At 59.4% G+C, this 19,352-nt stretch overlaps 3 protein-coding genes and 1 long non-coding RNA gene across 5 annotated transcripts in view; 2 read left to right on the top strand and 2 right to left on the bottom strand.

Annotated features, from left to right (window-relative positions):
- LMTK2 (lemur tyrosine kinase 2) overlaps window positions 1–2,037 on the top strand; it is a 71,256-nt gene extending 69,219 nt beyond the window's left edge. The window contains exons 12-14 of the mRNA XM_068969152.1: window positions 479–611; window positions 818–1,057; window positions 1,837–2,037. Of these exons, the coding sequence (XP_068825253.1) occupies window positions 479–611; window positions 818–1,057; window positions 1,837–1,865 (402 nt within the window). The 3' untranslated portion in view covers window positions 1,866–2,037. The remainder of the gene's footprint in view (window positions 1–478; window positions 612–817; window positions 1,058–1,836) is intronic.
- A 1,671-nt stretch (window positions 2,038–3,708) lies between these two features.
- On the bottom strand, window positions 3,709–6,211 carry LOC138077076 (uncharacterized). The gene is made up of 3 exons (XR_011144691.1): window positions 6,034–6,211; window positions 5,598–5,805; window positions 3,709–4,816 (listed from the first exon to the last, which is right to left on the bottom strand). It is a non-coding gene; the product is annotated as an uncharacterized lncRNA (long non-coding RNA).
- Window positions 5,887–10,447, top strand: BHLHA15 (basic helix-loop-helix family member a15). The gene is made up of 2 exons (XM_068969451.1): window positions 5,887–5,960; window positions 7,380–10,447. Exon 2 carries the CDS (start codon window positions 7,437–7,439, stop codon window positions 7,995–7,997), a length of 561 nt encoding a protein of 186 aa, XP_068825552.1. The 5' UTR covers window positions 5,887–5,960; window positions 7,380–7,436; the 3' UTR covers window positions 7,998–10,447.
- Window positions 10,448–10,474: 27 nt separating this feature from the next.
- Window positions 10,475–19,352, bottom strand: part of TECPR1 (tectonin beta-propeller repeat containing 1) — a 28,599-nt gene continuing 19,721 nt past the window's right edge. For both annotated transcript variants that reach the window (XM_068969452.1, XM_068969453.1), the window contains 9 exons: window positions 15,807–15,903; window positions 15,653–15,732; window positions 15,013–15,069; window positions 14,428–14,608; window positions 13,998–14,133; window positions 13,138–13,230; window positions 12,344–12,450; window positions 12,065–12,184; window positions 10,475–11,899 (listed from right to left, as the gene is read on the bottom strand). In XM_068969452.1, coding sequence (XP_068825553.1) covers window positions 11,756–11,899; window positions 12,065–12,184; window positions 12,344–12,450; window positions 13,138–13,230; window positions 13,998–14,133; window positions 14,428–14,608; window positions 15,013–15,069; window positions 15,653–15,732; window positions 15,807–15,903 — 1,015 coding nt within the window. In that variant the 3' untranslated portion in view covers window positions 10,475–11,755. The remainder of the gene's footprint in view (window positions 11,900–12,064; window positions 12,185–12,343; window positions 12,451–13,137; window positions 13,231–13,997; window positions 14,134–14,427; window positions 14,609–15,012; window positions 15,070–15,652; window positions 15,733–15,806; window positions 15,904–19,352) is intronic.

Below are 19,352 nucleotides of genomic sequence, written 5' to 3' on the forward strand. Positions count from 1 at the left end.
CCTACGTGGCTGCGAGACCGGAGGACCAGGGGGAAAGGCTGAGGGTTCCCCTGCCCTCTGCTCCCCCCCGCTCCTCCGGCTTTAGATGAAGCTCACTGCCCTCTGGATCACAGGCCCCGGGGTAGCCGGTGGTGGGAGCAAGAGACGGGGGAAAGAGAAAAATCTGAAATTCCCTCTCCTCTTTTCTGAGCATCAAAAGACCCCCTTCTGCATCTGGAGCCAGAACCCAAGCGTCGGGGGTGCGGTGGGCGGGCAGGCTTGGTGTCCTCACTCCAGCGTCCTCCTCGCCCTGCCCACTGCCCCCCTCCGCCTCCTGGAGCCACTGGATGTGTCTGCGGGGGTTCCGAGCCTGTCCAGCGGGAGGGAAGGGGTGTGGGCTCGCCCCCGCCTGCCCCAGGGTGGGAGGCACGGGTCACAGCTGCTCAGCCCGCCCCCGAGAGCAGGCGTGGGCCGACGGGACTTGTGTTGGGTTTTTCAGGAAACCCCGACCAAAGAGCTGGGCCACTGTGGGGGAGCTGCACGCAGCCCGGAGCGGAGCAGCCCCGCGCCGGCGGCGGGCTCCCCGCACCTGAGCCGGGGCCTGAACTCCGAGAGCTCCACCGACGAAGAAGGTACCGCCCTCGGGGGGCCGGCTCAGAACGCAGCGGAAGATCCGCGGGGTGTGAACTGTTCCTGAGGATGGCCCCACATACCGCTTTCAGGGACCCCCCTGACCCGCGGGGGCCGGCCTGCGCGTGCGCCCAGGGTGGTCTGTGGGCCCCTCCCCGTGCTCCGCTCCTGGGCGAGGAGAGGAGGGTGAGTCCTGGCTTACTTGCAGGCGGAGGCTTCGAGTGGGACGACGACTTCTCCCCAGACCCTTTCCTGTCAAGGACGACGAGTCACCTCCTCAGCTCCAAGCCAGCGCTTCAGACCTCCAAGTACTTCTCCCCGCCGCCGCCCCGCAGCGCGGAGCCCAGCTGGCCGCACGCAGCCCCCTACTCCAGGTTCTCCATCACCCCCGCCAGCATCGCCAGCTTCTCGCTCACGCACCTCACAGATTCGGACATGGAGCAGGGAGGTGAGGAGGCCGAGGTGCTGGGGTGGCGGCCCGGCTGAGGGGCTGTCCCGGCGTCCCCGGGAGCGTCGTGCAGATCCCTCTGAAGGGCTCACAGCCCCGTGCTCCGGGGCCTGTCCTCCGCTTCCTGCTGGCTCTGCCCCACTGGCCCGGGGGACCAGGACTGCTCCCCCCTTTCTTCTCCCTTTTCCCTTGCTGTCAGCTCCTGTCTCTCCCCCCCGCCCCCCCGCCAAGGGAAGGGCTCTGAAGAACACTTAGCTGTGATGTTGGCCTTGAGCCCGAACGCACTGGGGGCCCTGCCCCTGGAATGTTGATTTTACCATTATGTCCTGGTCTTCGCGTGACACCAGGAGGCAGGGGGAATGGGCAGGGCCCGTGGGGTGGTCGCTGGGCATATGGAGCCTTTTCTCCCCCACGGCTAGATCAGAAGATAGCGGTTAGTAGGTAGACTTTCTGATGTGGTGTCTGCAGATCAAACAATAACTCTGAAACATAAAGACCGCTTGTTTGTCCCCGGCCGCGCTGTGCTGATTAGATAGCAGCCGTCACCCCTGCTCTGCCGGGGCAGATGTTCGGGGCCCCGAGCTCTGACACGGAGCCGCGTGTGAGTGCGCACACGTGTCAGCCGGAGCACCCGCAGGTGCCGCGGGCAGCCGGGCAGGTGGCTGGGGGCCGCCCTTTGGCTTCAGTTCCTCTTTCTGCAGCGAAGATCAGACGCCGTCCATGCTATTTTTACCTTTGATGATCCGTTTAAAAACCCAGCTTTGCTTGCTCTCTCCTAGGAAGCAGCGAAGATGGAGAGAAAGACTAGGCGATGCCTAGGCCCCTCGGACCCAGGTTGTTCTGGCGGCAGTGTCCCGGGCCAGGACGAGGCTGCCGGCGCCCGGCCAGTTCTCCTGCACCGGCTGCCACCCAGGCCTCCCCTGCCCACCGGAAGGGCCGATGTGGGGGCTCTGGGCTCCAGGTGGCTTCCGGTTCCCACGTGGAGTGTCCTCCACATCCACACCTGTGTGTCCCGTCCGTGTGCAGGGCCCTGCGGACCACAAGGGGAATGGCACCAGTGAGCCATATTTATTGTTTTTAAAGAAATCACTAATTGCTTTCTGTAATTGCACTGTGGATAAATGTCCTAAGAGTCCCTGATACTGTACAGAATCTTAAATTATTCAAGGAAAATAAGGCAGGTCAAGCTGGTGCTATCCACTAGTTTGATTTTTTTTTCTTCTGTTTTATAGTTTGTTTGCTCTGCATGGTACTCGTAAAGCTTAAGTATTTTGAGTGTTACGTTGTCTTTAGAAATTGTTGGAATTGTATATATGGTACTCTTTCGTAAATGATAAATGATTCCGAATGTTAGTATTTTATGTTCTTATAGGAAATATTTTTGATGAGTCGAAAAAGACTGCGCTGTTTCATTGATTGAATGAAACACATCTCTGTCTGTTCTCTATAAGGTGGTCTGTCCCTGTTACAGATGAGGCTTCTCCGAGGAGCTGACGGGTCTTGCAGCCCCTCTATATGATTCTCCCACTCGCCCCTCCCCCGCCTTTCAGAAAACCCTCTTGGTACAAATCATGGGTGGTTCCCAGAGCCGGCTGCAGTTGGCACGTCCAGCCCCTTCCCCACTGGGGCCTGAGTCCCCTGTGTTGGGTTTAAGCCGTGCAGGTGGCGGTGGCCCGGGGCCCCTGTGGTCACGCCTGCCTTCAGGCCCACAGAAGCTGCTCCACGAAGGGCTCTGGGAGCCAAGGCCTGTCTGGGCTCCTCCTGTCTGTGCACTTGAGGTGTTGAGCTGCTCACAGCCCCCAGAGCCAGTCCGGATCACGTCTCGCCCGGGTGAGGCTGGTGTCTGGAACCATGGGTACTCACTACACCCCTCGACTGTGAGGGGGGACACGGGACACCGGGGAGCCGCCGCAGGCAGCGTGTCCTCCCTGTTGGGGCCTGGGGCGGCCCGAGTGGCCGTCACCCTGGGCTCACCTGCACTGACCCCTCCCTTCTGCGTTAAGCCCCCGGTTCTCCCCTTGCTCTGAAAGGACTGAGCCCGTCCAGTGCAGTGCCGTGGTGTTGGCTGGAGCCCGGCGTTCGTGACAAAAAGCGGACCTCACCCTGCGGTCCTTGAGTTCTGTTTTGCCTGCAGCATGGCAGCCGGTGCGGAGGGAGGGAGCCCCGGAGCATGGGCCCCGAACGCCGGCCGCTCCCCCGGGGGTCTCCTTGCTGACGTCCTTCCCTGGTGTTAGCAGGACACCGGGCTGACCCTCCAGGCCTCGGGCTGTGGGCAGGGCGTCGGGCCCGATGCAGCTGTGCCCACTGGCGAGAGTTTCCGTAGTACGTCGTGACCTTCGTTATCAAGTCGGGCTTGCTCCCTTTTTGTACTAGCAATAACTTTCCAGAGCAGGCCAACTCCGGGTGGTGGGAGCGCCCCCCCCCCCCCGTGTGAGCCCGGCATACTGCCAAGCTGGACCTGGGGACGCGCGTGTCGAAAAGACAGCTAACAGGGCATTAGGAGGTGATTTTGCCAAAACTGTTGTAACTCTTAATTTCTTGCTATGGAGACTTCCTGTGTGTTCTGAATTTTTACATCTACCAATCTTGGTTGAAAGAAAAATGAGATGCAATTACACCAGTTTGTGGGGTTTTTTTTTTTTTTTAATTATAGGTTTAAGGAGTTCAGCTCTAATGACTAAAATCAAGCATATCCATAGTATATATAGTCTTATACAGTCAGCCCAGGGTAAATTTATTGATTCTTTGGGACTGTACATTTTTCAGTACAATTAAGGAGATTTTAACAACGTAATTCCCATTTTAATTTAAGGTCTGTATCACTCATCAATTGCCAAAAACATTTTATACGAGGGGGTGGGGGCAGGGTTGGAATAGTAGGTCTTAGTGTGGTGTTGCATGGTTGGGAAGACTTTATATTTATAATAAACACGTGAATTAACATGTTCTTCTGAAAAATCTCAAGCAATACACAGGAAATGATGTACAGGAAATTATGTAGATTAAAAATTTCAGCCCATTTTTGAGATGTCAGCACACGCTTTGCTGTTTGATTCAGTTTCGTTTTACTCAGTTGGTTACCAGTAGTGGGTTTCTAAACCACTCCTGTTCTCAGTTACGCAGTGAAAAAACATCGGTGGAATTCTCGAGAAGATGTCGGTGAGGTTCATCATACCTGGTTCACAGCAGTATTTCCTGACCTCCTTTGGGATCTGTCTTACTTTGGTGGAGTTCACATGTCTTAAACCCCACGATAATCTATCCTTCACCTCCTTCCTAGCTAGGTGTTAACTTGTGTTATCCAGTGACTCAGTCACAAGCTGGAAAGAGAAGGGTAGGAAAAGTGCTCCCCCCAGATCCTCCTGAAACCTGGGCTGCATGTCTGGGTGAGAAGCTGTTCATCTTGAGGCTGAAGAAGCTCCAGGAGGCTGAATGGAGAACAGAGCCCATCTGTTCTATTTTTAAATGTGCAGGCGATTGTTTCTATGGAAATGGATTTATCTCAGAAAAGTCTTTTTCTCTGTCTTGCTGCCGTAAAACGCCTTTCAAAACCTCTTCCTTTTATCACCACCTCCCATGGGTGTCTCTGGGGTTAATGACTTACGGCATGTTTGTCCTGAGGGCCCAGGGGCGAGAGAGGCAGCTCCTGGTTTTCTGAAAGTTCCAGAAGTGAACCGCGTGTGAGGCTGCAGATGAGGGCTTTGTTACCGGGGGCTTCGTCACCAGGGGCTTCAGAGGATTAGCCTTCTGAGAGGTAGCCTTAAAACAAGAGTGGGTGTACACAGTTACTTCCGATTTAAAACCTCAGAAACATGTTCCTAAGTGGTAAGGGGGGGAGGGGGCGGGTTTGGCTCAAGTTTTGGCTCTCGAAAAGGAAAGCTCTCTTTAGTTATAAAAGTGAGTTCTCAAAAGATGTGTTGACAGTATTGAATCACCAACAACCTGTTATGTGAATGGCTGGAACACAGTTAAGTTCAGGTCGGCACAGGCACAGACAGATGGCAATCACAGCCCGATGTGCGTAGCGACTGCTTCATCCCAGCTGCCGGCGCCCCGCAGGGCTGTCCCACCTCCAAGGTTTCACTGTTGTGCTTAGACTCGGTTGTAAGAGGTTCACGGCAATATAACAAGTTAATGAACTTTGGGTTTAAATTGTGTACATTTTTAAATTGTAAGATTTTTACTGTATATTGATGCATAGTGTGATTCAAATAAATTGCTTGTAATTTAAAAACTATTTAATATTCAAAATAAATATAGTTATATATTTATAAACTCTGTCGCTGCACCGATTCTGTGAGTTCCACTGTATGAGTCCCGAGGTGGGTGGCCTGGCCCTGCCCTGGAGGTTGCTGGGAGCCTGAAGCCCTGGGTCCCTCGCTGCCCTAGTCCCTAGAGACCGGATGCCCTCTGCTGTGCCAGACCTAAACCCAGCCCCTTCCACCCTCCCGAGAGCGAGGATTTGTATAGTCACTGGGAGACTGGCGGGTAGTGTTTGCATTGCTGTAAAGTATCTGTAATTGAAGGTGTTTGCACTTACGGATGAACTTCAGAAGCATTTTAATTTCGGAGATCCAGCCTCTATGGAGCTCTAATAAGCCCAGTGGCTAATCAGCTCAGAACCACCCTGAGTGGCCCCCTCTTAATGTCCTGGTCCGAGCTGCCACCAGCCGGGAAGTCAGCCTCCTTGTACCGAAACAGGGGTCTGGCCCCCGGTTGGTTCAGGTTACATCAACTGCGGAGTGGCCCTGGGGAGGTAGATGGAAGAGACCTGTGAACCCCCATTCAGAGAGCCCAAGAAGGGCAGCGAGGGACTCTGTCCCCGACGTGCGGGGACAGCGCCGACCCTGGGCCTGCAGGGCCCGAGTCCGGGAGGGGCTGGTAGCCCACGCCGTGTGCCACTGTGAGTACCACTCGCCCTCCGGCTGCCTCCCTTCAGCCCCCAGGAACCCCTGAGCAGTTGCTGCCGTTAACACCTTTTAGTGCTGCCAGTCAAAGGTGAGGAAGCTGAGGCCAAGGGCGATTAAGCAGAGCAGGTAGGTGGCAGCCAGTTTTGAGCTCAAGCGGCTGCGCCCCCGGAGACCTCCGAAGGAAAACCGCTGACCAGTTGTTGCCCGGTGATCCGCCCACCGGCGGCGGAGCAGGTGCCCCGGGGCAGCTTCCGCCCCCTAGCCCCTCGGCCGGCGCCGCGGGCCTGGCGGGGGGCGGGTCCGCAGCCCGGGGCGCCGCGGGGGTCCTTCCGAAACGTGGGGTGAGCGCGCGGGGGCGTCCGGGCTGCTGTTCTATCAGGGCGGCGGCCGCGGCCTTTTGGGGACCCTAGCATTACTGCCAAACAGCTGCTCCACGAGTTTGACTTTGGCTCACAGCCCCACGGCCGGGTGCTCCCCCTTCGGGCGGGCTCGCGGCGAGGCCTCGGGCTCCCATCCGACCCGCGGGCCGGGCTGCGGAGGCCAGAGCTCCTCCGGGCCGGGCCGGGCCGGGCCGGCCGAGCCGGGAGGCGGCCACCGGTTCCCGGCCCGCAGGTGCGCCCCCGCCCCCGCAGCCGGGCGGGACGCACGGACTCCGGCCCCGCCCCGCGCCCGCCCCGCGGGCTCATTTACATGCGGCCGCCGCCCCGCCCGGGGCGCCTAAAGCGACGTGTCCTTGTCCCCCGTGGGCAGCCCCAGCGCGTGCGGCCGCGGATCCCCAGGTAACGGGGGTGGGGGTGCGGGTGGGGCGGCGGGGAGAGGACCCTGGGACAGGACCCGGGGTGGTGACTGGCGGGAAAAACCTGAGTCGGGGGTCCGGGTCTGCAGCGCCCCCACCCCCCGGGGCCGCGGCCGTCCATCCCCGTGGTGAGCCTGGGGACTGCTGCGGCCTCTGGCCACCGTCCACCTCTGACCTCCCGACAGCCGCCTCAGGTCCACAGCCATTCGGGCACCAGTGTCCCTGCGTGTGTGACGTCTTGGGGGCAGGACGGCGAGCATGGTGGGGCCGAGCTGCAGGAGGCAGCGTAGCCTCTGGCGGAGGGGCTGCACCTCTGGGTGGTCTCAGCAGAGTGTCAACCGGCCACCTAAGCTCAGGAGGCCCTCAGGCGGCAGTGAGGGGCATGGGGCCAGAGAAAGGCCTAGGGGCAAAGCGTGTCTCCCACAAGATCAGGAAAAGGTCTGAGGGGTCAATGTGAGGTCTAGCGGGGCTCCGGGGATGGGGGGGTGGGGTCATCTCAGCGCCACGAGGTGAATGGGACTCAGGGGTCACTGTGCAATGAGTGGTCGGTCAGCTGCTGTTGAATGTCCCCTGGCCTGCTGAGTGACTGCGGGGTGGCCTGTGTTCTGGATTTCAGCTCCAAAGGCCCGCTTCCTCTGAGAGCCACCACCTGCAGGACAACTAGTCTGGAGCCATGAAGACCAAGAGTCGGCCACCCCGGCGCCGGGCACCTCCTCAAGACCCAGAAGCCACCCCAGGGGAGCGGACGCCCGACAGGCCACCGCCGGGTTCGGGTGGGCCGGACGCGACCAAGGCTCTGCGGAGCCGGATGGCGCGGGCTCAGGGGGCGCGGGCGGAGGGCGGGCGCCGGCGGCCGGGGCCGGGGGGCCGGCGGGAGAGCAGCGTCCAGCGGCGGCTGGAGAGCAACGAGCGGGAGCGACAGCGCATGCACAAGCTGAACAACGCCTTCCAGGCGCTGCGCGAGGTCATCCCACACGTGCGCGCCGACAAGAAGCTCTCCAAAATCGAGACCCTCACACTGGCCAAGAACTACATCAAGTCGCTGACCGCCACCATCCTGACCATGTCCAGCGGCCGCCTCCCGGGCCTGGACGGGCCGGGCCCCAAGCTCTACCAGCACTATCAGCAGCAGCAGCAGGCTGCCGGGGGCACGCTCGTAGCCGCCGAGGCCCCGCCCGAGGGCCACCTGCAGAAATACTCCACCCAGATCCACAGCTTCCGAGAGGGCTCCTAGCGCGCTGCCTGGACCCCGGCCCTCCACGCCCAGGGCTCGGGGCCCCCGATGCTTAGCACCTCCCCGGACCCGCGCCAGCCCCCCAGGACAGGGCTGGGTGAATCGTGGCCTGGTCCAGGCCGGCACTCTGGACATCACGAGGCCCAGAGCTCCTCCAGGTCCCAGGACCTGCTTTTTCATCGTGTAGGCAGGAGCGGGCCGGCCTTGGTCACTGAATCCTCATCACTCCCGCTCTCCCCAGGCAAAGGGAGATTCCATGTACAGGGTGGCTTGGGTAAGTTCCCCAGTTACTGCTGAGACCAGGGGCCCAGGGAGGGGGTTTCCCCCGACCCACACCACAGCCTCTGCATTCTGGGTAAACTGAGGCACGGAGCAAACAAAGCGCATGACCTAGAGGGGACTGGGGCTGCATGGAGGTGCTCGGAGCCTCTAGTTCAGCGTCTGTCAGGTGGAAGCCCTTCAGGTTTCTTCCCGCTGATTCTAAAGGGAGCCTGTCTGGCTAGAGGGCCGGGGGTCTCTGCTCCCTCCTTCCGGGTGGGGGCTCCTGACTGTGGAGGGTCTGCGGCCAGCAGGGTGCTGAGGGCTCTGGAGACAGGGCCAAGTGGGAGAGCAGAGACAGAGGCTGCTCAGGCCTTGTTTCCCCGGAGCGGTCGGGGGTCTCCCCCTGCAGGTGAAGGGTCTGTCCCCCCGCCTCCTTCAGGGTCCCCCCAGGTCTGCCGCTCGCTGTTGAATCTGTGGTCCTGTCTGTGGCAGACAGGGGTCTGGGCAGACAGAGGTCTGACAGACTTCAGTATGTTCCTGGGTCCTGGCTGTGCTTGGGGGCCCGTGCGGGGCCGCAGGGCTCCCATCCCCCGCCGGGTGCTCCTCAAAGGCGGGCCTGGGTGGCCTGGCAGGTCTTGGCCGCCTCGGGCCATGCTTCCTCCTGTGGTGTTCCTGCCCCGCCGGCCCTGAGGGCCTGGGTGACTCTGCTGTCAGCCCTGGCAGCTCATCTCCCCTGTCTGGTTGCCCAGGGCCAGCCTGGGGAGGGGACCGGGCAGCCCTCAGGCGGGCGCCCCACCCACAGGGGCTGCAGAAAGGCTGGAGCTGGCCTGGAGCCCCCGGGGGCCAGGCTGCTTGTGGGCACTGTGGGTAGGGGCTGAGCCTAGCTAGGGGTGGGGCGGCCACAGCCCAGGACCCCTCACCGATGGACGGGATCAGCCTCCCAGCCCTGACTGTCTGGGCCCCAGCCGCTTCATGTCCTGCCTGTCTTGGCATCAGCCCTGGCTGCATCAAGGGCATCAGGTGGTGCCCCTGGAAACAGCCATTAGGGGCTTCAGTCCCAATTTTCCAAGTCATCCACCAGCTGGACACCCCCATCCCGGCCCCGCCGCCTGGCCACTGCTGGGCCCCAGGGCCAGGCCCTCTGGAAGGCCCTCCCGGGGAGGCCTGGTCCAGCCCTGGCCACTCGCCCCAGCCGACCTTCAGCACGGGTGAGGATGGACCCCAGGTGCACCTGGCTTGTCCCCCAGGGGAGGCCACTCAGGAAGGTCAGTGGTCAGGGGGTCCACCAGTGCGTGCTGACGTCGAGGGCGACTGCAAGCTGGGGACAGATGGGGCCCCTGTGCCCCTGCTGTGGGCGGCGGGGCCGCCTGGAACACGGGACGGGGAGAACCACAAGCCTAGAGGCTCTTTTCTGGCTGAGGAGGCCAGGGCGGGCTCAGCTGGTCCCTGAACTTGCTGAATGAGCCAGAGACTGAGCCGAAAGCACGGGGGTGGGGGCAGCCCAGCAGAGGCTCCATCCAGGAGGTCACACCTGGTGACCAGGGGTCTGTGGGTCACCACCTTGCAGGGCGAGAGCCTTTGTGACTCTGTCCCAAACTGGCATCTGCTTCCCAGAGGGTCTCCAGGGCCCTGTCGTCTCCTCCGAGGGCAGAGTGCACCTGCCTGCCCCGTGGCCATGTCACAAAGGGGCCCGGAAGGTCCCGGTCCAGATTCGGACTGTTGAATATGGGGAGGGGGCTGGGCAAGCCTGCTGGTGGGTCTGCTCCGTCGACCCTCAACTTGGACTCCAAGCCCAGGCTGAACCTGCGAGGACACCTGGCCTGGCCCTCCCAGGCTGTGTTTCCTGACATGGGAGAGTCGCGCGTTCTGAGCCCGGGGCCGGCACCTGGGGCCACAGACCTGCCGGCAGACCAGACCTACGTGAGCTCGGGGCGCAGAGAATTCAGAACTGCAGCTTGCAGTGGGGAAAATCTACCTGGGACTGAACGGCCAGTGGCCCCACTGTAGTCATGGTGAAAATGTTTCTTAAATGACCCCAGTTTGCTTTCATTTTTCTTAATGGCCTCTTCAAATGAAGCCAAAATAAACGGTCCCATGGGGTGACTGGTGCTTTTGCCCCATGCTTGAGTGGGTGGGGAGTTGTTTTAATGATAGTGGTAGCAGTAAAAAAAAAAAAGACAATTATCATGTCCTTGACATTCTGGCATTAAGTTTTTATTGAATAAAGCATCCAAGGAATCGAGATGGCTCAGTGATGCTGAGCTAGGGTGGAATGGGCGCCCTGGAGAACCAGCAATTCACAGCAGAGCAACAGGCGCCACCGTGGACGCAGCCGTGATGCCCACTTGGAGAGACCTGACAACTAAGAGGGCGCTGACCCTTCACGAGCTTTCCCCGTGCTGCCCCCTGACTCCCGCCTCTTGGGCTCACTTTGAGGCGACCTGGCAGGGGCCGCCAGCTTTCCTCCAGTGCCCCCCGGGGAGTCTTCTGGGCAGCAAACACGACGCAGAACAGCGCACAGCTGAGCCCTTCCAGCGGGCCTACCGGGGTGGCCAATGGAGTCGGCTCGTCAGGGTCTCAAAATGAGCAGAGATGGGACATGGGTTCGGACGAATCAAATCACCTGGTTGTGGGAGGCCGACTTGAGGCTTCAAGTGCACCCTTTTTCTGATAAAAAGCAGCTGTACACTGGGAGTGGGGTCGCTTGGGGGCAGGGTGGGGGGGGGTGCCTCCCTAGGCCTAGGCTCAGGCCTGCCGCCTCCAGGCTCCTCTCACAGGCCGGTGGTCTATACCCACTCCACCCCCTGCAACAGGATCTGCCTTGAGAGGAGCCCCGTGGCCCCAACCATGCCTGGGGAAGGGCTGGCTGAGGGCTGGGGATGCTGACCTTGCAACTGGACAGTCGGCTGGCGGTCCTCCGTCCACCCTGGGAAGATGACACCCCTCCCCAGCATTTATTTCCAACCCCTTCCTTAACTTAGGAAATGAAGTCCTATTTTCGAGCCCTGTTCTGAGAACTGATCGGGCCCAGGAAAAACCATCCTGAGCCCCGCTGCCATTTTTCTTGGGGGAGGAGGAGGGTCCTGACACCACCTGGGGCCATCCAGGGCCGAGGGGGCTCCCTGGGTCCTCTTCCCTGGGGCAGTGTTCCTGGAAGGCTCCAGGCTCCCGCTGCGAAAGGCAGGAGGCAGAGGGGCAGGGAGCAGGCAGTTGAGGCCAAGGCAACGGCCTCCTATCCCCCACCCCACGTTCTCCCCACGGCCGGGGACACGCAGCGTCCACAGAGTTTCACATTTCTGGGCTTTCAGGGCCTCCGAGGCGGCCGTGACCTTAGGCCAAGTTCTCTGCATGGACTCTAGAGTCTGGGCCTGGTGACGCCACCCCCGGATCCACGTTTTGGGGTGTTCTGCGTGAGCATGGCTCCGACAGGAAGTTTCGCATCAATGTTGGTCCTTGGCACCCAGCGCTATAGCTGCTCCCAGTGAGGGGAGGCGGCCTCAGCAGCAGACGGGGCCGGGGGTCTCCCATGGGCCACAGGCCACGCTCGGGGGCTGCCCATTCTGCTTGCTGGCTGGCTTCTGGGATGAACTCTCGGGGGCCCTGGTGGCACTGGCCCGGATGGAGAGGTGATCCCAGCCCCCCTGGGAGAAGAGAACGGAATCACCCAGGGCCATGAGGGGGTCAAGGGGCAGAGACTTTCCCTCCAGGGGGTCGGACCCTCAAGGGGCTCTGCCCAGGGCCCCCCCCCACCCAACCCCTGGGCGCCTGGAGACTCCGGCCAGCACAGCCGCCCAATGCCTGCTCACCCCGATGCCATAATCCCAGCCCTGCCCCTTGGGCTCCAGGGACTGCACGCCCGTGCGGCGACACACGGTTCCGCGGCTCAGGCTGTGGCTCCCCTGGACTTTGTCAGCGATGACCCAGACCTGGAACAGAGACCTGCTGAAGCCTGCTCCCTCCCCCTGCTTGCGGCACAGGGTCCATGGGGACAGCAGCGGGGGTGGGGAGGACCAGAGCGGGAACCAGACACCCCTAGTCCCCGCCCCCAGGGGGAGCCTCCACCCTCCATCCCCATCTCCCCAGACCTGGTCCAGGGGCCCCACAGACACGTGGCGCACATTGTTGGACACGTGCTCCCAGCTGTCGCCCTGCGGGTGGCTGGGCGTGACCCCCTGGCGGTACCACAGGTTCCCTAGGAGAGAAACGTCAGTGAGAAACTGGTGTGAGACCCTGAGCATCCGGACCCCCCGCAGGGTCTGCGCAGCCGGGAGGTCTGACCGAGAGCCGGGTGGGCAAGGTCTCTCTCTCCATCGGCCTGCACCCTGGGCCGGCCCTGCCCTCCCAGGCCTGCCTGCACCCCGCTACGTCATTCTCGTGCTGGGCTGGGCCGGCACCCTCGTCCTCTGTCCACGCATGAGAACCTGAGGACAAGGAGTTCTTTAAATGACACAGTGACTTGGGCTGGAATAAGAAGGTTGAGTGCCAGCTCCTTGCCTTGCTCATCTGTGACAATGACAGGCCAGGAAAGGGCGCGGGCAGAGCAGCTCGGAGGTGGCCTGGGGTAAGGGGCAGGGATGGTCCAGGCCAGGCAGGTGAACTCCGAGCCTCAGGCCTGGGTGGCACCATCTAGAAGATGCCCCTGGGCTGTGGCGCTGTGCTCTGTGCCCGAGGTGCAGGCAGGCCTGAGCACCTGGGGAGGGGCTGGTGCTCCCCTCCCTGCATGACTCTGGGGAGGGCCTGTGGGGAGGCCGACCTCAAACTGGCAGCTCTCGCGGGGCTCATGAAGGTCTCATGCTGGGGCTTTGGTGGGCAACGGTCTGGTCTCATCTCATTGGGGTGCTCAGGGAACCTCCTCCCAGGGGGATCAGAAGCCACTTGCCATTTTCATCCAAGGCGAACACCGAGGTGTGCCCCACGGACACCTGCTTCAACCTCTGTTTGGGAGGAGGCGGGATGTGGTACCAGCAGTCGCCTGCGGTGGGAGATGGGCTGAGATGGGACCTGGAAGCACCACACCTGTCACCCAGGTGCCCCCAGCACACCTGGCCTTTTCTGCAGCTCGCGGAGTCAAGCGGGTGCAGCCAACCTCTGTCCCCAGACCAGGCGGACCACACTGGTGACAGGGCCCAGCGGGAGCTGACCTGGGTCCTGCTGTCTCTTCAATGCCCTGGCCTGCCCGGGGTCTTCCCAAGGCTGCGGCAGCTTCTGATGGGCTGCTGGCCCTAACAGGGACAGGAAGGTGCCTGGGCAGGCATGCGGTGGAAACCCAGCCATAGGCTGCTATGCGAACCCACTGCTCCAGGTGGAGGGCACGGATGAGCCAGCCACCACCCACCCAGCAATCCTTGTGCCGGACGCTGTCCAGATGTCCAGCCAAGAACAAGCCTGCATGGCCTTCGCTCCTGGGGGGCAGTCAAGGCGGACACTGTGGATGGGCCAGGGGGGCGCCCAGGAAGGTCCCCTAAGAGGCAGGAAGCCGAGGGTGGTGAAGTACAGCCCCGTCACCGGATGACCACCCCTGGGTCATCCCAGCAGAGGGGGCGTGGACTCTGGGGGTAGCCCAGCCTGGCCTCATGCCCGGTTCACAGGCGGTGCTCAGTAAATGCTTGTTGAATTAAACGGAGACCCGTCAACCGGCTTCCCCCGGAAGCGGAAGTAGCCGTAGCCGCCCGCTGGCGCTCGACACAACATGGCGGCGGCGGCGGGCGCAGGGCGTCCGCCTGAGGCGAGGGCTCTCACCGTTGGGCCTGGAGGGGGACACGGAGCTGCGGTAGAAGGCGGAGCCGTCCTTCGCCACGGCCCACACCTGGTAGCAGGCGCCGATGGAGACGGAGGTGAAGGGCTGGTCGGTGCCCACGTGCATCCAGCAGAAGCCCTGAGGCGAAGGAGGGACGCTCAGGGCTGCCCGGTCCCGCCTGTCGCCCGCCCGGCCCCAGGGCAGACGGCTCCTTACGCCAACCTCGACCTCAGCTCCAAGTGCCCGCAGGCCTAGAGACCCCCTCGGGCCCAGTGCGGTGTCCGCCGGGCCCAGGGACCCGCCTGGGCAGGCCCGGGGAGGCCCGAGCCCAGCCCTACTCCACGGCGGAGGCGTGTCTCTGTAAGAATCCGCCCGAGCCCTGAGGGTGCTGGCGGGCTGGGCAGACCCTGGGTTCCCCCACCGGGTGCCCACCTCGGGGTTGAGCTCGGACACACCCAGACGGCACAGCACGTCCCCCTTGTCACTGATGGCCCAGAGCGCGATGTTCAACCCGCTCCCGTGGGCAACCGGGCTCTCGGGGATGATGGACACGTCCCTGAGGGCCACGGAGGTCACCTCCAGCCAGGGCCCGCTGGTCACCAGCTTGCACTTTCTGAGCGGCAGAGAGAGCAAAGCCCCGGTCACCCTGGTGGTGCTGGGAGCCCCAGAGCCACCTGCTCTGGACAGAAGGGGCAGCTAGACCAGACCCCTGACCCCGGGAGGACCCAGTGGGCACCACTCTCCTGTGCTGTCTGCCCTGCCTTGGCACCACTCCAACCCAGCCCCCCTCCCCCACCCCCTAGGATCCTGCGGGCCCTGCCAATGACATTTCTCTTATTTGTTCTTGAAAACAAACCCTTCAGAAACAGCCCTGGGAGCCCGGGGGCACTTCCTGGGCTGACATTTATTTTGATCCTGTTTTCTCCTCCCCAGTTGTAAATTCCCCTTTTCTTCCACAGGGAGTGAGGCCGAGCAGGGAGGGGCGCGGCCACACCCCCCAGTTACCTGCCTTCTCACCTGGCCCAGCACCTTCTCCTGACGAAATCCTTCATGGTTTTGTACTTGTGGTAAGAGCTGAAAGAGGAAGAAGCTGAAGTCAGCACCATTCTGTGGAATTTTCTAGAAAGCGATGCTACACACTCATTCCTTCTCCTGGGGCCTCAGTGTGAGCTAAGCAGGGGCAGCAGGTAACATAGGACACCATCCTCCTGCTTCAGGGACTTCCAGCCCCACCCAGGCCTCCCTCGGGAGGGTGGTCAGGGTCTCCCTGGGGCTGGGACCTCACTGAGGCCAGGACATGGCAGCTACCTGGAGGGGGGTGGTGGTTTCTAGCTAAGGGGCCTCTGAGCCCTCCCCATCCCAGGCCTCATATCGCTCGCTCTTCTGGGAGCAGTCAAGTTCAGGGCTTGAGGTGAAAGGGAAGGCTCAGATCAGGATAAACCTCCTCCCCGCCAGACGTCATCTGCTTAGAAGCCTCAGCTCAGGCTCTGGCTCGGTCTTTCTCGGCTCCGTCCTCCATCTGAATGTGACTTGTGTACCGTGAAGGGCCTGTGCCACTGGGCAGGGTGGAGGGGCTTTACCTGACTTCGCCAGGCCTGACACTCGGAGCCCCAGCCCCCCTGAGGGCCCCTGCCCACAGAGAGAGAGAGACGCTCACGCGGGGAAGTCACTGGCGTACTGCCACCCCTCCGGGTCTGTGCCACCGGGGACGCTGAAATCCACGAACCAGTCAGAAACCTGGAGGAACAGGCGGGTCGGTGTGGGCAGACCCCCTACTGCAACCTCTGCCCCACCCCCAGCCCGGAGCTCACCCAGGTCCACTGCAGGGACGGGGGCTTCATGCTGGCCTTGGTGCACTCCTGCAGGCCCGTGGCGTCACTCCACATGTGCCGGTCGGTGGGCAGACCCCTGCGCGGGACACGAAGGGTAAGGTGACACCAGAGGGAGGGGAACGCAGCACAGCCACCGCCCGCCACCCAGGTGCCTGCATCTCCTGCGGGGTGGGGTGGGGTGGGGTGGGCAGAAACAGAGGAGCTCCAGACACCAGCCAGCCAGCCCACCCACCTGGGGCCTGTGGACCCCACCCCCCTTCTCTTGCGTAGTGTGTGGTCGTGTCCTGTGAGCGTGACCTAATTTGGAAAGGGGGCCTCTGCAGAGGGCTTGGCTGAGATGAGACAGTTACTGAGTGGGCTCTACTCCATCATGACAGCATCCTTACGAAAGGGGAGACTTGGACTCAAGCTTTCCAAATCAGGAACCTGACGTGAAGACCAGGAGAAGGCCATGTAATGACTAAGTGATGCCGCCACCAGCCGAGGCCCCTGGAGGCCCCTGGAGCCAGGAGGGAGACTGGAATAGATCCTCTCCACGGCCCTCATGGGAAAGAGACCTGCTGACAACTGGCTCAGACGCCAAGGCCTCTGAAACCTAGAGGATGGACGCCTGCTGTTGAAGCTATTAGCCTGTGGTGTTTTGTTACAGCCACACTGCCTGACTGACACTCCCAGCACACACAGTGCAGGGTGGTCTCCCCGGGTGGCTCTGACCCTGCGAGAGCCCAAGGACCAAGGAGCAAGTGAGGAAGAAGGGCAGAGGCAGGCAGGCCAGCACCCTGTGTGGACCCTACACAGCTGAGGCAGAGGTTTCCAGAACACATGTAGGCAGTGTGTATAAGCTGCCTTAGAAGAGCTCAAACCCTGATTTCCTGAGAAGAACAGAGAGACCAAATATTTACACATGAGGAAACCCTTTAAACTGTCTGTATGAAAGGTCACAAATGGTCCACACATCCACGACTGAGGAGAGGTTAGATAAGCCTGTCCACCCTCAGGGATTGAGTCGGGAGGCTGTCACCCACCATCTCTACGTGCCTGACTGTCCCCCTTGCTGCCCCCACCACCAGCAAACGCAGGCATACAGGGACAAGTAGAAGAACACTGAAACGCTGCAAGCGGCTGCTATCTGGTTAGTGGGATCAGAGTTTTTATTCTTCGTGTTACTTTTCATCAGTTTGAAAAGAAAGGAAATTTTTAAAAGTTTGTGCCAGTTATCCTAGTATCAAAAATATGAACCATATAAAAATATAAAAATACCATTTTTAAGATATCAAGACCCTCGTCTCGTAGAAAATCACAAAATGTTATTGAAAAGATCTACATAGGACTTCCTTGGGGGTCCAGTGGTTAAGAATCCTCCTGCCAATGCAGAGGACAGGGGTTTGATCCCTGCTGTGGGAAGATTCCATATGCCATGGGGCAACTGAATCCACTTAACCACAACTACTGAAGCCCATGTGCCTCTAGCCTGGGCTCTACAACAAGAGAAGCTACCGCAGTGAGAAGTCTGCACCACAATGAAGAGTAGCCCTGCTCACCACAACTAGAGGAAGTCTGAGCGCAGCAACCAGGATCCAAGCACAGCCAGTAAATACATAAAATTTAAAGATCTACATAAATGAACAGCCAAGTTAGAACAAAGATGGCTGTTGTGATGCAAGCGAGAAGGATAGTCTTCAATAAATGGTTTGGTCACTGGATAGTAAAAGACCAATAACACTTGATGCCTACCTCACAACATACTTAGTACGGGTGAGGGGGTTCTAGACCTAAGTGGATAAGACAGAGGAGTAAAGCTTCTGGAACAAGCTGGACCAATCATGTCCCAGGGGCCTAATCACAACTGTCAGCACAGCCTACAAGATAAGGCTGGTTTTTACATTTTTAAATGGTTGGGGAAAAAAGGACAACGCTTTATGACAAGTGAAAATTCTATGCAATTCAAATTTGTGTCCAGATGAAACATCTCATGGAGACAGTGATGCTTATTTGTTTCTGTGACTGCTTTCAAGAGACAGCTGCAGAGTGAGCCGTTGTGACAGACACCCTAAGGCCCACCACACTTGAACTGTTTACTGTCTGGTCCTTTATAGAAAAAGTCTGCTGACTGCTGTTCTAGAGATAGGAGGATGTATTTATCCCCTTAGGGTTAATGAGATTTCTTAAGAGGGTTTGTGGCTCAGAGGTTAAAGCGTCTGCCTGCAATGCGGGAGGCTTGGGTTCAATCCCTGCGTCAGGAAGATCCCCTGGAGAAGGAAATGGCAACCCACTCCAGTATTCTTGCCTGGAGAATCCCATGGCTGGAGTAGACTACACAGTCCATGGGGTAGCAAAGAGTCAGACACCAAGACTGAGCGACTTAACTTTCTATTGTTATGTAAAAAAAAGATCATCATTGGACTACATTTAATAATTAAAAGTTACTGCTTATAGGGTGAATATGTAACAAAGGGCTCATACCTTCATATGTAAAGAGTACTGGCAAATCAATAAAAAAAAGCTCATCCAACCAAAACACATGACAAGGACTCGAAGGGGCATTTTACAAAGGAAAGAGTATCCAAGTGCCATGTATGTGACAGGCCCTTTGCCCATTTAGTTGCCAGGAGACAGCAACTGGAAACAGAAGACACTACTTCATGGTCACCAAAATGGCTGCAACACACAAAAACGGCAAAAATGTGGGGGCGTGCCCTGGTGCTAAGGGTGTGGATGGGTACACCCACTTCGGAGAACTGGCAATTCCAACATCAACTGGGTGTACTCCAACACCACTAGGTCCCCACAAGGTAAAGGACACAGTCCCCAGCAAAACCGCCTCCCTTCACACCAGGTTTCCGACCGACTGACTACAGGCTGTAGGACTCCCACTACCTCAGACTTGATAATTTGCTAGAATGACTCACAGAACTCAGGAAAACTCTCTACTTAGGAGAGAACTCTCGTAGTTTTATTATAATGGGACCAGTGGAAAGGAGAGACGCACAGGGCAAAGTCTTCCCGGGAGGCTCCCCAACGCTGAACTTAGATAAGGCTGCTCTGGCCACTGGAACTCACACTGCGGCTTTAAGGGGTGAGAAATACTGCAACTTAATTTACTTTCTAAAACAAGCAAAAGAACATATCCCAAGAAGAGTGTGAGAAACATGTTTCTATGCTGAGAGGGCAGGAACTAAGAGGCATGCGATCTAGCTTTTCTAGAGTGTCTCCACTTCTGTCCCAAACACAGAGCCACTGACTCTCGTGTCCCAAAGCCTCATGTCGGGAGAATGAAAATAATTTTTGGTGGAGGCTACAGTGTCCTCAGTAGCTTCCATTAAGCAACACTTTTTAAAAAAGTTAAATTACTCCCCTCCCCCCACTAAAAAAAGAGCACCAGATGGGATGGGGAGGGGGTGGCCGTGTTCTATTTCTTGACCCTGGTAGTGATTATGTTGGGGTTTGGTTTCTGATAAGTCAGTAATATACAGGCTTCCCAGATGGCGCTGGTGGTAAAGAACCCACCTGCCAGTGCAGGAGTAG

Source organism: Capricornis sumatraensis, chromosome 3 (assembly GCF_032405125.1).
Source record: "Capricornis sumatraensis isolate serow.1 chromosome 3, serow.2, whole genome shotgun sequence".
NCBI lineage: Eukaryota > Metazoa > Chordata > Mammalia > Artiodactyla > Bovidae > Capricornis > Capricornis sumatraensis.

Coding starts and splice junctions, on each gene's coding strand:
- BHLHA15 (XM_068969451.1), top strand. CDS start 7,437: ATGAAGACCAAGAGTCGGCCACCCCGGCGCCGGGCACCTCCTCAAGAC.